This window comes from Chlamydotis macqueenii, chromosome 19 (assembly GCF_036417535.1).
Source record: "Chlamydotis macqueenii isolate bChlMac1 chromosome 19, bChlMac1.mat, whole genome shotgun sequence".
In the NCBI taxonomy this organism is placed as follows: Eukaryota; Metazoa; Chordata; class Aves; order Otidiformes; family Otididae; genus Chlamydotis; species Chlamydotis macqueenii.
Genome location: NC_141574.1, coordinates 541,819 through 557,395, shown reverse-complemented (window position 1 = coordinate 557,395; position 15,577 = coordinate 541,819). Strand labels below are relative to the sequence as shown.

The 15,577-nt window shown below is 51.4% G+C and overlaps 1 protein-coding gene across 25 annotated transcripts in view; it reads left to right on the top strand.

Annotated features, from left to right (window-relative positions):
* The window catches only part of MSI2 (musashi RNA binding protein 2), a 244,574-nt gene that overhangs the window by 208,443 nt on the left and 20,554 nt on the right, over nucleotides 1-15,577 (top strand). For 3 of the 25 annotated variants that reach the window (XR_015260598.1, XM_086762839.1, XM_086762846.1), the window contains exons 11-12: nucleotides 10,000-10,062; nucleotides 13,781-13,920. The exons of 1 other annotated variant lie outside the window; for it this stretch is intronic. Coding sequence is in view for 16 of the 24 variants with exons in the window: in XM_086762839.1 (XP_086618965.1) it covers nucleotides 10,000-10,062; nucleotides 13,781-13,920 (203 nt within the window). In the remaining 8 variants the exon portion in view is untranslated. Of the gene's footprint in view, nucleotides 1-9,999; nucleotides 10,108-11,413; nucleotides 11,490-13,780; nucleotides 13,921-15,577 lie in introns of those variants that run through there. 21 more of the 25 variants (XR_015260602.1, XR_015260603.1, XM_086762851.1 and 18 more) reach the window with 12 other exon arrangements.

Sequence of the window (15,577 nt, the reverse complement as noted above, 5' to 3'; positions counted from 1 at the left end):
TCGATGGTCTGTGAAGCCCAGCCTTAGGTCACGCTCCTGCCGTGCCTCGTGTTGGGAAAATGCAATGCCAGATCAGTTCAAAGTCTAAACAATGGTTTTCATTATTATGAGAGCATCTCAAACCAATTTCCTGTTAATCTGTAGAGTTTAATTTAGTTTCTTTCCTGATACCAGTCACAGACTGCGCACTTCTCGGCCGTCGGTGCTGGGCAGGGAGGTATTCTCCTGGAAAAGTTATTTGTGATGCTTGCCGGTAGGTCTAGTAGTTATGTTCTGGGGCAGGAAAAGGAGCTGGTACCAAAGACAAGGGTAATTATTTTAATAATGAAGTGCTTAAGGCTTCTTTTCCATAGCGTCTGAGAGAAGGAGGTGAGGTAGGGAGGTTCCTATGTCTGTTCTTTAGGACACCCCGCAGTAAGTGACACTGCTGCTGTGGGTCCCTCGCTCTCGGTCGGTAACCTCCGAAGGGGAGTGCCGTGGGAGCGGGAGGAAGGGGGCGGTTGGAGCTTCGGCATCCTGCCAAGCTGAGCGCTTGGTCTGCGGCGAGGTGTGGTGGTGCAGAGCAGCGGCCGTGCACGGGAGGCGCAGCTCTGCCGTTGGAGTGCAGCCCGGGAGCCGGGACGTTCGGCTCAGCAAGAGCATAGAGCAGATCCCCACAGAGCAGTTAGGGGTGGTTCTGCCAGTTGAGATTGGCCACGGTCTGGCTCCCAACGTGATGTGTGTGGGGCTTCAGCGACCCCCAGCCGCGTTCCCCTGTACACGAGCACCCAGCTTCCTACTCCGGTGGTGTACGGAGGTTTTAACGGGGGGATGCTGCCTGCACACGGCGGCTCTGCCGGTCGGGAGTGATGCAGTTAGTGCTAACAGGAGTCAGCTCCCTAACACAGTCCTTTAAAGCGCTGTTACACAAGTCTAAGACTTACGTAACGTTTAGTAGCCGGAGTTTGTCTGGTGGTGATACTTTAATGATCAGACTTAACATTGAGAAAGGAGAAATAGCTGGCAGCTGCAAACTAGGAGGAGGAAATATAAAGTGTATTTTAAATTGCTCAGTTAGTTAAGCCTTGTAACAGTAAGAGATGCAGCATGAAGCTGGAAATGTTTCTCACTCCTTTGTCTAACCCTTCCTTAACTCCTTAAAACCTGCTCTCCTGACCCCCGTGCTGCATGCTTTTTCTCACCTAAAGCACATCCCTGCATCTGCATGGCATAACGTGGTTTACAGAGCGCGTTTGAAATTTGCTGGAACCACCTTAATTACCGCTCCTCAAACCTCTTCATTTCAGCCTCCATCAGTGAAAACAAAGACTAGAGACCGGACCCGCTTTAAAATTAAGATTTTGGGTTTCTTCTGCTGGTGCAGGGCAGGACCGTTCGCATTGCAGGTGCCTCCCTGGAGTGAGGAGCAGCTGGAACTGCAGACAGCAAACTGAGAACTTAATATAGCAAAGCCCATAAATTTCCAGCCAGAAGGTACTCCTTCAAGTTCTGCTCGGATGACAGTAGCCTTTGTTTTAACGCAGGAAAAAATGGTGTCTAGAGCTGTTCCCCGCGTCCAAGCAGAGCGTAAGCACCTTTGCCATTTTTTTTTTTTGAGTTGCATTTTTTTTTTTAATGTTGCAGAGAATTGCATAAAATTCCTTTTTCACCTCCCATTTCCCGCACCCCTTCAAGTAATCTCCTGGATATGAAATTGAGGGCGAGGTGTTTCAGGAGAGAGGCTGTTGATCTGGGTCGGTGGTCCAGTTTCCACGGCAGCAGAGCGTGGCCCGTGAAAACGCTGCTGTCCCCTTTTTCCTGCCCCATCAGCTCTGTGTGGCTGCGGCTGCTCCCCGGAGAGCCTCTCTGGCTACGGACCAGAGCTGCCCGCTCCCTCGTTAGGTTTTTCTCCACTGATAGCATGAATAACTGCTTGAGCAATAGGAACACCTTGAACGCTGAAATTAAATGCTGGTTGTCCTATTCCCAGCTGCTCACTGATCCGTGCATGGAGTTTGCAAAAAGCTTTGAAACTTCAGGGTCATTGCCCTGAAAAGGAGTCATCATAAAGGGACAGGGAGGAGAGAAAAGGAAAAAAAAAAACAAGCTCCCAGTCTCTCTGGAGCTCTTTGTGTTTCAGGGTGATACTGCAGCACCAGAGCTCCTGCGCGATCGCCTCTGCTGCGAACGGGCCACAGCTGCGGCGACTGGGAGGTGTAATGAGAATAATTATTCACGAGGGTAAAGAGGCGTAACGCAAACACGCATGTATGGACAAAACCGTGGATGGCCCTAGAGAGGGAACGTGAGCTGGTGGTGCCGGCTCTGCTGTAAGGAGCTCTGCGTGTCCGCATGAGCCGGAGCACGGCAGCTGGCCGCCCTGCGTCGCTCTAAACGCAATGTTTAACTGTGAAGCTGTTAAAACTTGGGAGCTGGGGTTGCAAAGGACTTGAAGAGATTGGTCTCCTCAAAGCACAAAAACATTCCACAGTGAAGGTTTTTCAGTCACATTTAGCGGTAGGATTTCAAGCTGATAATTAAGTGCCTTCCTTTGTAGAAGTCCCCCTTTGCCCAGCCGTGGCAGTGCATGGTCACGGTGGTGATGCCCTGAGGGTTTCTGGGCTCAGCATCGCAGTCCTCTCCTCTGACCCTTTTTATATCGTGGATGGTGAAATACCCAGCGGCCAGGCCTGCAGCGGGGAGCTCCCCGTCTGCGCCAGCAACGGCTGCGGGGCTCGGTGAGCCGCAGTGTCTCTGAGAGGGGCACTCACTCGCCGCTTCCAGACATGAAGGTTATGGAGAATTTCCTGCCCTCCAATAACCTTGTCCTCTGATCAGTTATCTTCTCTTTTACATATAGTTGCCTCTTGTCTGTGTCGAATCTTCCCAGCCTCAGCCTCCAGACGTGAGTTCTTACACCTTTGTTCATCGTCAAGGATCTGTCTTTTAATAACACTTATCCAGATAGTTTAGATCGTTCGTAAGAATTTAAGCAAGCGGTTTAACCAAATAGCTCGTTTTCTCTACCATCGAAGCAACACCAATGAGGCTTGAAGCAAATCAGTGCCACTTTGCTGAACCTTAAATAGATGCCTCAGCGCTGTTCCACCTCACCCGCCCCGGTTCGTCAGCAGCAGGTGACTGGAATTCAGAGCTGAGCTGCGTGGCAGCCCGGGCGCGGTGAATTCACAGGCATTCCTCCCCCGGCAGTGACCGTTCCATTTATGCTTACCTCGTTTGTTAAAAATCGATGGTAAACGTTTGGCTTTGGGCTTTAAAATGAGGAATGCTTTCGTTGGAGCGGTCACCGTAGTATTAAACAGAATGACTTGCTTTTAGGAAGCGATTTGGTTGAGATTCGCTTTCATCCGCATCAGCTGCAGTCACTCGAAGCTCATAACTCTGTGTTTCACCCGTTAGTGAGTTAGGGAGAATCCAGGGGACGTGCGGAGTTCGAGTGGAGGCTAGGAACAGTTTTTAAGTGGAGTAAATAAACTAAAGCAGCCACCAGCTTTTATGTTTCGGTTTGGGTTTGTGTGAATAAATAGCTCCCTTAGAGCAAGCTGTTTGCCTGTGAGAAGTTTCCCGGTTTTCTGTACGGTGAAATAACGGCAAAGGGTTATTGCGTTTGGAGCGACACAGAATGATAATTTGGAGACAAACAAGGCTTTGTCTCACTGATGCATAAAGTAATTACTGGGCAAAAGTGCATCATTCTCATTTTAAACCCGCGGCCTGAGAGTGGTAAACAGCTGAAAAATGGGTCGTTTACTGTATGTAAAGTACAAGTGCCAAATTTTAAATTACCTATATTTGAGCTTTATTGTTTTGTTGAAATTCCAGAGCAGAAATATTTGTTCATAGTAACATCCATCTGCAAACAGGCATCCGGTGTGAAGCGCATTGGGAGTGCCTGACGCTGGGAGTTCTGCACCGCCTCGCCACGCACCGTACATGTTAAGCAGCGGATGACGGCGCCTTCCGTAGCGCAGTGGGCTGCTTAATGAGGTTTCCATTATGCATGATGTGCTCGATCTGAAGTTCGCTAATTTTCTGACCTGGTGAAATAGATTTTAATCAGCTTGATGTAACACAGCATATGAAGACAAAGGGAAACACTTAATGGGGCTGGCACAACAGGGGAGACTTGGGCGGGCGTGGAGATGCTGGGAGTCAAAAGCTGGGGAAGGAAGTTCTCCATTTCCATGGAGGCTTGCCCTGCGCCTTGCTTCATCCCCTCTGCTGCTCAGGGATGGTGCTATCCTGCTTCTTCGAAGCCAAACCAGGGTCACTGATGGGAAATACGGGATGTTTCAAGCAGGGCTCGTAGCTGCCTCTGCGTTCGCACGCTACGGACTTTGGGAGAGCTTTGGTAGGGTCCTCAGTCACATCCCAAAGAGTGAATTGCTGCTCAACCACGATAACGAGTTGTGAGTGATCTGGTAGGATCCCAGCCTTTCATCAATTCTAGATAAAATTTGATTTTTCTGGATATGTATTCTTCTCTAAATATTGAGCGTTTAGTTGTTATCTAAAGCTTGAAATGGTAGCAGGTTTTTTTCTTCCTCATTCTTGTTTCCTTATAGAAAGGGAGGGGGAGTCGGAGACAGAGAGGTCTGAAAGATGAAGGCTTTAAACATAAAGGGATTGTTTGGGGATGGAGCTTTCCCTTGTGCATGCTCACCATTAAAGACTACATTTTGGTCCAGTAAATTGGACACATGCCTGCCTGCCTTCAAAAAAAAAAAAAAAAAAAGGCTACCAGGCTCTTCTGCTTCATGGTTTTGAGTCTCTGATACTTTTGAAATGAAGCCCAAAGATCCCACAAAGAGGATAACGCTGCCTAATGGAAAGAATAACGCAAGCAAAAACCCATTTGAAATGACAGCTGTGAGCTGCGCGAAGCTTTTCTGGACTGATCAAAGCTGCTGGTAACGTTGTTTGAAAAGAGGATATCGGTTCCCCCTCTCCTTTTCCCACTCAACCTGCAGATGATTTATATTCCAGACTCGGCACTTTTTTCCGGGGAGATCAAGTGGACCTCCTAAATGACCGGTGCTCAGCTGGGCGCGCTGAGGAGCGGCGCCGGAGCGCGTGTTCCGGGGGGATACAGCCTCAGAGCTCGCTCCCCCTTTCCGTAGGGCCCCGCAGAGGCGCGGTGACGTCGCGTGACCGAGCCGCAGCCGGGTATTCAGCTCTTCTGCCGATGTGTGCAAACGCTCCAAACGATCGGTGGGTAGAGAGGAAGGATTTTCCTGGCTAGGTGCAGTTTTAGGGTGGCTTTTATTTTATTCTCTGTGCGTGTTCCATAGTTTTGGTTATATTTTGAAGTTTGGTGCTGGAGTCAGGTGATGATTTGAGCATCTCAGCTTCCGTTTGTATTCTTGTTTCAAATCTCTGTCCTCACTGCTGAAGTCTAAACGTAAGATCTTGCGTGCCCCAAGTGCTTTAGGCGTTGGAAGCAGAGAAAATTCTTTGGGTGATATTTTTTGGTGTAAGAGTTAATTTCATTATCTTTGTGACTTCTTTTTGGTTTGATTCCCGTTGTCTGGCTGTTTGTAGAGGACAGGGTCTTGTGTCCTTTGAAGATACAAGATATTTGGGGTCTCCAGGGGCTGAGCAGAGTGGCTTTGAAGGAGTCAGTGATTTCTCAGAGAAAGCCAGGGCTGCACATGAGGGAGCAGTGGCAGCACATGTGGAGGAAGGGGCTGTAAAATGGTTCTTGTGTTTTTCACTCACTCTTGGTTGCCTTCTCCCACCTTTAGCCTGGGAAAAGGAGAAATCAGTGGTTTGAGAAGGGAATGGTCCCGCAGGAGATGGAGCGGGGCAGAGACCTGTGGAGGGAGCGTGCCCTTTGCCAGGAGCCCTCACGTCCCCCGTGAGGACTGGCCCCGCTCATGCAGAGTGGATTTGTTCCCAAAGCCCCTGGAAGATCCAGTAAATCCCCGGCTCCGGCATTCCCTGCTCGGTAACGCTGAATGCGAGCCAGGCCTTCGTGCCCAGATCCGTCCCTGCGGCCCGCGGGCATGCGCGCCCCTCGGTCCCCGCGCTCCCGGGCCTGTGTGTGCTTTGCAGAAGGCAGCTGCTGGCAGGCAGCCGTTGACTGAATCTGGGACCTCGGGGCAGTTTATAAACAGATGTGTCCATCTTCCCTCGCACGAGGCTGCTGCGGTATTTAAAGTGGGACTATTGATGCAGGAAGCAGAAAAACTTATCTGTGAAAAATTGAACTCCAAATACTGGCTTTAGCTCGTTCAGAGCAATAAGAGAGCATGAAATTGGTGTGAATCCTCAGGGCTTTCCTGGACAGTGTGCCAGCCTGCTGCGCAGTGCTTATTGTAAAACATCTTCTACTTGCAGTGCCTGAAGTGGGCACTTCTGACCTTGTGAATAGCTTTGGTGTCGTGTTTTCTCTAGGCAGCTCCAAGCAGTGGCTACGCAAAGAAGGACAGGGATCATTCCGACAGGAATCGGAGCGCCTTGAACAAACACGACAAATGAATTGGTCTCTCCCTCCACCCCCTTTGATTTTCCAGTTGAATTCAGAGAGCGGAGGGCTCGGAGGGAGCCGGGCTGTGCTCCCTCCCTGGCTGGCGGTGGGATCGGCGCTGAGGGTGGGATACGGATCATGCCACGATCCGTGCTCCCGTTGACTTCCAGGCGCTGTGGTCCGGGTGCCCATTCCTGGTGCCCAGTTACCTCCAAGCTGCCTATTAAAAATGACCCGGGAGCCTGCAAGGCCCTTGAATCTGGGCACAGGGTGCCAAAAGCCTGCTGATGGCCCACAGCCCTCTGTGGCCCCCAGGGTCCCCCTGCGTCCCCAAAGCCACTGCTCTGTCTCCCGGAGAAGCCTGCCCTTCCCAGGCATTGCGAAGGGAAGATGGTGGTGCCGATACATCGCGCACTGGGCTCTGCCGGCTAACGCTGTGCCATGCCCACTGCTCTGGCCCTGGGAGGTGTCCCCGCTGCCCTGTGCCAGGTCCCTGTGGGTCAGAGCGGGATGGATCCCATCCACCTCTGCCGCTGCCTGGGAGCAGCACCCGGGAAGGTGTGGCTGGGGCTCGGCGGCTGCATTTCACTCCGTTTTTAAATCCTGATGCCAGAGAAGGGGATGGTGCACAGGCACACAGCCTGGCCAGAGCTCTCAGACGTTGGTGAAAGGGTGTGACAGCACAGGCGGAAGGGGGATAGGGGCAGGCGTTTCTTGTACGCAGAATAGGCTGGGTATTAATTGCACTGACGCTGTGGTGCTTTTCTTTGAAGTCTTCGCTGGTGTAGAGGTTTATAAACAAGGTGGGGGTCACGGTGTGACCAGAGTGCTCCAGTTACGCTGTAGGGTTGGGACGAGGGGAATTGCAGAGATGAGAGCTGGAGCCTGAGACCAGATCCTGCGAGAGCCCGGCTGCGCCCCGGGCTGCCTGCACAGGTCTGGCTCAGGACACTTTGGTCTTTGTGCCTCCTTTTATCCCATCCGTGACATGGGGACGGCCTCAGCTGGCAGCTGCTGCTGAGAGGTTCCGGAGCAGAGAACCACGTACGTACAAAAGTTGTGGCACAGCGTTCATGTGCTCAGCAGTGTGACGGTGGTGAAATCCCATCTCAGCGGAAGGAGCTGATTGATGCAGGGCCTGGCAAACGTGATTTCAGGGGGGGATTGATCACTTCCAGTACGTTGGATTGATTTAGGGATCCTCCAGTGATGGAGCCAGTCTGTATGGGTAAGCAGATTTTTGCCGATCTCAATAATCAATCCCTATTTCCCTCTCCCACTCCTGCAGCCGTAAGGGCCGCGCTGCCGCTCTGCCTCCGCCTGCCTGGCTGGCCGCAGCGTTCGCGGGCAGAGCGCAAGCAGCCGATCACACTTGAGTTGTTTGGAGTGCCGTGTCGCACAGATGCTTTTATCTCAGAATTGGGATAACAGCTTTCTTTGGGGCTGGAGGGATTAATTTTTCACACATCTGTCCTCTGGAATGCAATAACAGATCCTTTGTTCAGGCTCTTTCTGTGGAGTGCCTTCTCCACCCTTGTTATTTCATTCCTCTTTTGCATGGTAAAACTTTTTGTCCTGCATTTCAAATAGATACCGAGCGTCCCTGGCAGACGAACAAGAGAAACAAACTTTCCAGCCCTGTTTTTTATGCTGCTTTCAGGGGACGCTTGGTGATTTGAAGGGTATTTGATTGGTTTTGGCAGAGGCATTTTATTCCGTGGAAAATCCACAGCTCCTCTGATCCCTTAGGGATGGTTTAGGGAGCCCCTGGAGCCTCCAGATAAGAGATGTGCTGGTGGCCAGCTGGTCCTGGCTGTGCCATGGGAACGCTGGGGACGTTGCTGTGGGACGTGTTAGTGGGACGTGCGCCACGGTGGGCAGGGAGAGGAGGAGAGGCCGGAGGGACGGTGCCAGCTCTGCTTCCTCCTAACCCACAGCGGGAGGGCTCGGGGCTTGGCCTAAGCACGGCTCTGCATAAAAACGGGGCCCCAGAGCCTCAGCTCTAGTCCTGCAGATGCTTTCCTTGCTGTTTGGAGGTTGGTTTGACCCTAACACTGAGGTCTTCTCACCCCAGGATATCGCAGCTCCAGCCCTGAACTTATGTCAAGGGACCTGGCCAGGGCTGATGGCCCCATCACCAGCCAGAGGGAATTTAGCACTTGGGTATTAGATTGTAATATCCTGGGGTCTGGATGTGCCTCCTCCTGCATCCCGCTCCACAGAGGTTGTAGCGCTTCATCAACATAATAAAAACAAACAGACTCACTCAGCATTAAGTACCCGAATTTGCTGTGCGCCGCGTGGGGAGCAGCAGCAGACAGCAGCCTGGGGTAGCTCTGCATACATTTACCTATACTATTTTCTTTTCCCCCAACAGCCCTATTACCATATTTAAATGCAAGTATGTCATTTTTTAATTGATGTTTTTAAGTAGCTCCAAGTCACTCTAGCCTAGTTGCTCTCTGCTCCTTCCTCCTTGGCAGATCCCCCGTAGCTGAGCCGATAGCGCTAGAGGTAGCGAGCTTGTAGTCTGCCGACTTCTCTGGGTCTCTCCGCTCCTCTAGCTCACTGTTCTCTGCTCCTGTCGCCTGGCTTTTGTTTTTCTGTGGTTCCTCAACATTGCAAAGCAGCTGTGATCATGTCCCGGGGCAGGTCCCGAGGTGCTGGCTGCCCCTGTGTTGTCCCGTTGGGAGCCGGGAGCGGCCGGAGCTCCCCAGAGACCAGGAGCCTCCCAGGGTTTTGTTGGCTTCGCAGCAAGGGGCTTTGGGGTTCTTGCCGATGGCTGGACCTCCCATTGCCCTCGTAAAATACGTATATTTTAAGTCAGAGCCTCTGGCAGATCTTTTGAGTATTAATTAAGCAATGAAACTGAATCTGCAGTCTTGCTGGCAGCATTTCAGTCTGTAAGGGCTCAGTCCCCTGTAGCAGGGTGTGTGTCTTAGAGCTCCTTGATCTGCGGCTGTTTTGCTTTCAAGAGCTTTTTTTTCTTTCTTTCTTTCTTTTTTAAATTACATTCCAGTGAATTTTTTTTTTTGGCTTGATCCCAGCAAATCTGTGATCTTGACAAGAGGACCTCCTCGTATTTTCCATTACTGCTGTGTCTGTCGATCCGCACGTTATTATCACTTGCAAATAAGCAAAGGAGAGAATTCCCTGGTTGTTTTGCGGAGCGGTCTGACCCTAGCCGTTGAGTACGGAGACGTGAGCTGGGCGCTGCAGGCTCTGCTGCCCGTCTGCCGGCCCTGGCACCTTGCCTGTCACGGTGTGCCGTGGCCAGGCGCGTCATCAGCGGCACGTGCTGCTGCGTTCCTCTTCTGCCAGGGGGATTTGGGCCATCTTTGTGCTGGCAGAGACCACTGGCAGCGGGCACCTGGCGAGGGCTCGGCTCTTTCTCCAAGCGGTGCCTGTTGATGGCACGGAGAGCCGGGAGGGCGACCTCTGCTAACGCCGTGCCCTTGGCAGCCGCCCCACAGAGACTCGCGGTACCCGCTGGCTTCTTTCTTTACCCTTCTCCTTTTCTCCATGGCCAGGTTTTCCGGCAGCGGCTTATGGACCAGTAGCAGCGGCAGCCGTGGCGGCAGCAAGAGGATCAGGTAGGGGGGCCCGTGGAAGAGCAAACCCTCAGAGTGCAGGGTCAGGTAAAAGCTCTGTCGGTATTCTGTGTGGCTGCAGCTCTCCATCATTTCTCTGATTTTACCTCACACTTATCCTGGGGACCTGAAAACAAATGATCAAAACAAAAAATTATATTAAAAAAAAAAAAAAAAAATCAATCCCGAACCAAACCCAAACTACAAGCAGAGGCCATGGGGCCTGGAGCACCTTGCAGGAGATTGGCATAAGAACTGCCAAAAACAGGGTAGATATTCTGATTCGTTTCTTTCTTTATTCCTTTATTACGGTGGTTTCTTTGTTCCTTTGGTTTAAATTCAAGATTATAAAAGACTCCTCAAAAAAACAAATTTGTGTTTTTGAAAAAAAGTTTTCGTTTCTCATAGAAAGCTGATGTTGGGTTGAGGCGGCAGCGGCCCCGGGCGCTCCCGCCATGTCCGGAGCCGCTCTCGCCTCCTCTGTTGCAGTCAGCGTGAGGGTCGGCATTCGCGGCCACGTCCCCTTGCAGACGGCGTCCGTTGCCCGCATGGGGCAAATGCCACCGCTCACGTTGTCGGCACCAAAGGGTGGCTGGCAGCTCGCCAGCCCGGCCTGCTTTCCTGAGGAACGTCAAAGCTTTTCTTCCCGTTCTTCTGAAAACTTTTATTTTTTTCCCCTTAAGGGAAATAAATAAATCGTTGCCAATTACCGTTATTACCTCAGGATTTAAATTTAGCTAAACACGTGAATTAGCGCTTTGCTCAGGTAACTAAGTGTTCAGTACAGCCATCAGTGAGCTGTCCCGCCCTGGCAATCCATCCTGCACAAACCAAACCGGGACGGAGCCGCTGCCGGTCCCTCACCGGGCCCAGCTTGGCGGCAGTGCCGGAGCAGAGGACGTGGCGGTGGCTTTCCAGCTCACTCATGGCGCAGTCCTGAAGCGAGGGTTTCTCAGTGGCTTTTCTGGCAGCGCCGGTGCGTTAACCGGGCTCTTCCCGAAAAGTCCCGACCAAACCGCCGTGTGAGGGGTGACGAGGAGGGCGCAGGCCCGGGTGTGTCTCGAGTGCGAGCCTGATGCCATGGAGGCCAAAGAAAGACACCAGGAGAACTCCGTTCCATGCAAACTGGCACTGCTTGCAGGCTACAAAGGATTTTCTGTACCAGTTCCATCTTGTGGCATGTAGAGAGCGCCTAAGGGGTGACTTGCCAGACTGGTTGTGGGGATTCCCCATCTCCCGGCTTTTCCTGCTTGCCCCTTCATGGAGGGGAAAACAAACCCAAAGAGAGAAAAAAAAAAAAAAAAGAAAAGAAAAGAAAAAAAAAAAAGAGTTGATTTTGCATATGTGATTTCAGGAAAACAGACTTCATTGTTTCTGCCTCTTCCTCATGTTTTGCCCTCCAGGTTTTGTTTCACGTGCAAACAGACCTGGTGAGTTGCCCCTTAGCAAGGCACAGAGGGTTTGGCTGGATTAACGTTGCTTCCCTGATTATTGTTATTTTTTTTAATCGGAGTGCTTTTGGTGCCCATTACAACTGAACTGAGCATTGATCAATTCTGTGCCTGAAAATCATTTGTCTTTACTTTGAGTGTTTTTTGGTTTTTCTTTTTTTGGGTTTTCTGTTTTGTTTTGGTTTTCCGTTTTTGTTTTTATTTGAACTTGCAATACGAAACTAAATCTAACCCTAAATTAACAACACCCTTTCTGGCAAGTTTAAAGAGCAGTATGGTGTTTGGAAATGTCTTTCAAGCCTTCAAAATTGCCTGTGATCACAAAACTGGCCAAACCCTAAAACTGACTCAAAAGAGCCCCTCGTACCCAGCCCCGAGATCTCAAGGAGGAAGATGGGTTTGTCCCCGGCCCGGCCCCACGGCCGCTCGCATTCGCAGCGAAACGTGCTCTGGGAACAGCGGTGTTTTACGTAGAGCCATTTCCATCCACAGACGGTTTTCGGAAGGGACATCCTGGGTTCACCACTTCCATCCAGCAATGGTAGTGAATTGTATTCAGGAGCAGTAGAGTACGACCGATCTTGTGCTAGAGGATGGGCCCGATTCATTACAAGAAAAATGGTTGGGGTTCTTTTTTTCTTCTTTTCGGTTGGGTTTTTCTTTTTCCTTTGCAAATTTGCACAGCCCTCCTTCACGCCTGTCTATTCCAAGAGCACAGCACAGCTGGCCCTTACTGGCCCCTTTCTGACAGTAAACGGAAAAGAGCTGGAAAACACCGGGCAGGCGCGTCCCACCGCCCCTCCGCTCGCTGTGCTTTGCCCAGAGCCTGGCAGCGACGTCCCCTTCGCTGCTGCCACCTCTGCAGCGTGCCGGCCCCACCACCTCACTCCAGACTGACCTCCTCTGCTCTCCGGCCCCGTCCCGCTGGCTCTTCCCCACCTTCCCGGCGGCACTGCCAGCGCGGTGGCCATGCAGCACCAGAGCTCGGCCGGGATGCCGGTGCCCACCGGTGCGGCTCAGCGCAAGCAGAGAGCATCCGCCTCCGGGCACACGTCTTGGTCCTTCCAAGGAAGCCGCAGCCCTTTCACTCCAGCCCCCTGGGCTGCGGCGCGTGGGCGCTGACGGCCTCGGTTTCTCACCGGGGTGATGTTCCTTCTCTTAGCAGACCGGCACGTTCGGTTTGCAGCCGGCAACAAGAGCGCGCCCCGGGGGCAGTTACCTGCACAGGGGCAGTGCCCGGCCCCGGTTCTGCGCTGCCTGCTCTTTCCTGCCCTCGCCCCTTCTTTTTCTACTGCAGCGTGAAACAAGTTCTCCATCGCAGCAGAAAGGGACATTTCCCCCTGCTCCTGCTCACTGCCACCCATAAATTCACGTCTGGCTTAGCCGGTCACATGCCGGCGGGGTGAACACAGCGATGCTTCTCCTTGTAGATCACGAGCCCGGTCGACATCCTGAGGATGAGGCGATAGCCGAGGTCCCTCAAGCAGACCAGGGGGGTTTGGCCACATCCGTTCACGCTGGGTGGGACTGTGCTGCTGATCCCTCCGCTGGTTTTGACAACCTCATCCATTATCGTATTTTTTTAATGAATTGGGACCTGAGCCATGGAAAACGAGCAAACTTATAAGTCTGAATGCTGCAAACTCCTCCTAGACAAGTTCACTATCACTGTCACCTTTCTTTTGAATTCACCTGACATATTTTACGTGTAAAACGTTTTTGTCGCGTAAATGCTTTTTTTTAAAATACAGTCATGGGTTGGGGGACACATTTTTATCTTGCATTTGACATGGGAGGGATTCATTTGGCAGGAGAGCGAGACAAGGAAAATTCGGCAGGAGAGGGTTTTTATTCCTTTCTCTTCGGTTCATTGACAAGTCTGAGATTTTCCGTGTTCCCAACCTGTTGCCACCAACTGTTCCTCCCTGAGGACTGGAGACAAACCCCGTAAGGCCATCCGTAATCCGGCTGGAGCCCTGCTGCTTGGCACCGGCAGGAGCCGTGCGCGCCTGTCCCAGGTGAGCGGCGCAGGCTCCCACCGGCACGCTCTGCCCGCCGAGACGGCCAGCGGCACGCGGCGCGGTGGGACAGCGCGGTGCCGTGGCGCCAGGAGCTGCTCCCCGCAACCCCCACCCCCGGCACATCTGGATTTTGGGCGCCAGTCCCGCTTTGAGCCCCGCGCCCTGACAACCCCTTACTGTACTTTATACTTGCCAGCTATAACAAATCTCGTAACGTGAGCTACTGACCTTGATGGTGAGTGTGAGCAGTTATGTTTTGTTGTTTTCTCTCTTGCTTGGTTGGGGCTGCTGTGAGAGAGGGTGTCTCTGAGGCATACTTTCCGGCCTCTCTTACACTCGGACGTGCACACCTCCTCTCAAACACTCTTCTGAGCGCTCTCAGCGGGAAGGTTTGTCCACACCTATTAATCCTCTCTCAGTGTCCAGCTTCTTGTTAGTAGCAGCTGGTTGCATGTTTTTTGCTTGTTCGGACGAAACGGTTCGAGAAACGACTCATATCAACTCTTGAGAAATGTCTCTATTTTTTTGTACACTTTCTTTCTTTTGATGTTTTTATTAATTTCCCTTACTTAAAAAACAAAACACCTGTCGTCCCGTACAACATTTCACATCTCCCCTTGCCTGTTCTTAGAGTGTATGTATCTGTGGGACTGAACTAAATGCATGCACTGTAGTAGTCGTACTGGTAGCAGTAGACGTAGTTGTAGAACATGCATTGTTGAGTTGATATTATAGGTGCCACCGCCGTGACCTAGCGTGGCAGGTAAAAGCATAGCCTGGGTCTGATCGAAAGCGTAGGGCTGTCGGTACAGCAGAGAGCTGCTGACGGCTTGGATCCATAGCACCCTATTTGTTAAATCCCGTTATCTGGAAGTTTAAATTGAGCCCGGCTGTAGGCAACCTACACCCTCTGTACAAGAACCCGCACATGCTGTTATGCTGACAGTAAATTTCCCCTTTTTTTTTTTTTTTTTTTCAAATTAACCCCCCCCAGGAATTAAAACGCCAACTATAACTATATTCTCTTATTTTTATTTTGTATTAAAAAGAACTTAAGATATTTTTGAAATCATTTTACAATCATGGTTTCTTCATCAGCCTGTTACTCGTCCATACTAGCCCATAGACCCATTCGTTGGCAGTCACAGACCAGATGTGCCAAGCGCCAGTCACTCCATTTGGGTATCTACACAGTACCAGGCGTGTGAAGCCGCTTCCCGCAGACTGTCTCGAGGCAGGAGGCAACCATTTTTAGTCAAAAACCTTAAATCTTGTCATGCAGAAGGGACTCTGAGCTGTTGGTGGGTCGTATTCATTGCCATGTCACCCAGCTTAAGGGAGCGTTTTTCAATGAAGATTTAACATGTCGTAACTACCAGCCTGAGGAGTTGGAGGCAAGTTCATCGTCTTTGCTTCTTGTGCCCAAGTTTCTCCGCTAAACTTTAAAAATTCTTCCACAGATGAAGCTGCAGTCGGTAAATTTAACAGATGGTAATTGAGATCCCGAGTTAGGCTTTTGTTTATGTGTTTAGTGTGTTGCTTGCTGGAAAATATGCTGCTGGGTGTAGAAGAGACGCCGTACAGCGTGATGGCACCTTCCCTCCTCCCCGTGCCCCGGCCGGCCCCACAAACCAGTTGTGCTGAGCTGGCGCGTCGTCCCACTCTACTGCGGAGAGTGAGGGCAGCCCGAAGCATACTTCTTCCAGCCGGCGCTTTCAGAGGAAATAAAATATCCAGAATGAGCCCTCCAAATGTAATCAAGGATTTGTATCCGCTCCTTAGCTCTAATAGAACATAAAGTAAATCAGTCAAACGACCACTTGGCTGGGGCGGACGCAGTGCACGGCAATCTGAGCCGCCCCTGCTACTTTCCTCGTTGCTGGAACACTTGTGCATCACGAGGGAGAATAATTTCCCCGTAGATCTCAATCTGCGGGGGAGATGGGGGGACCCGACTGTTTAACGTGCCAGGCGTATGATGGAGCGAGGAGTGTGTCTAAAAGTCAGCAGAGCGACAAATTGCATGGGGTTTAGGAAGCCTTGTCT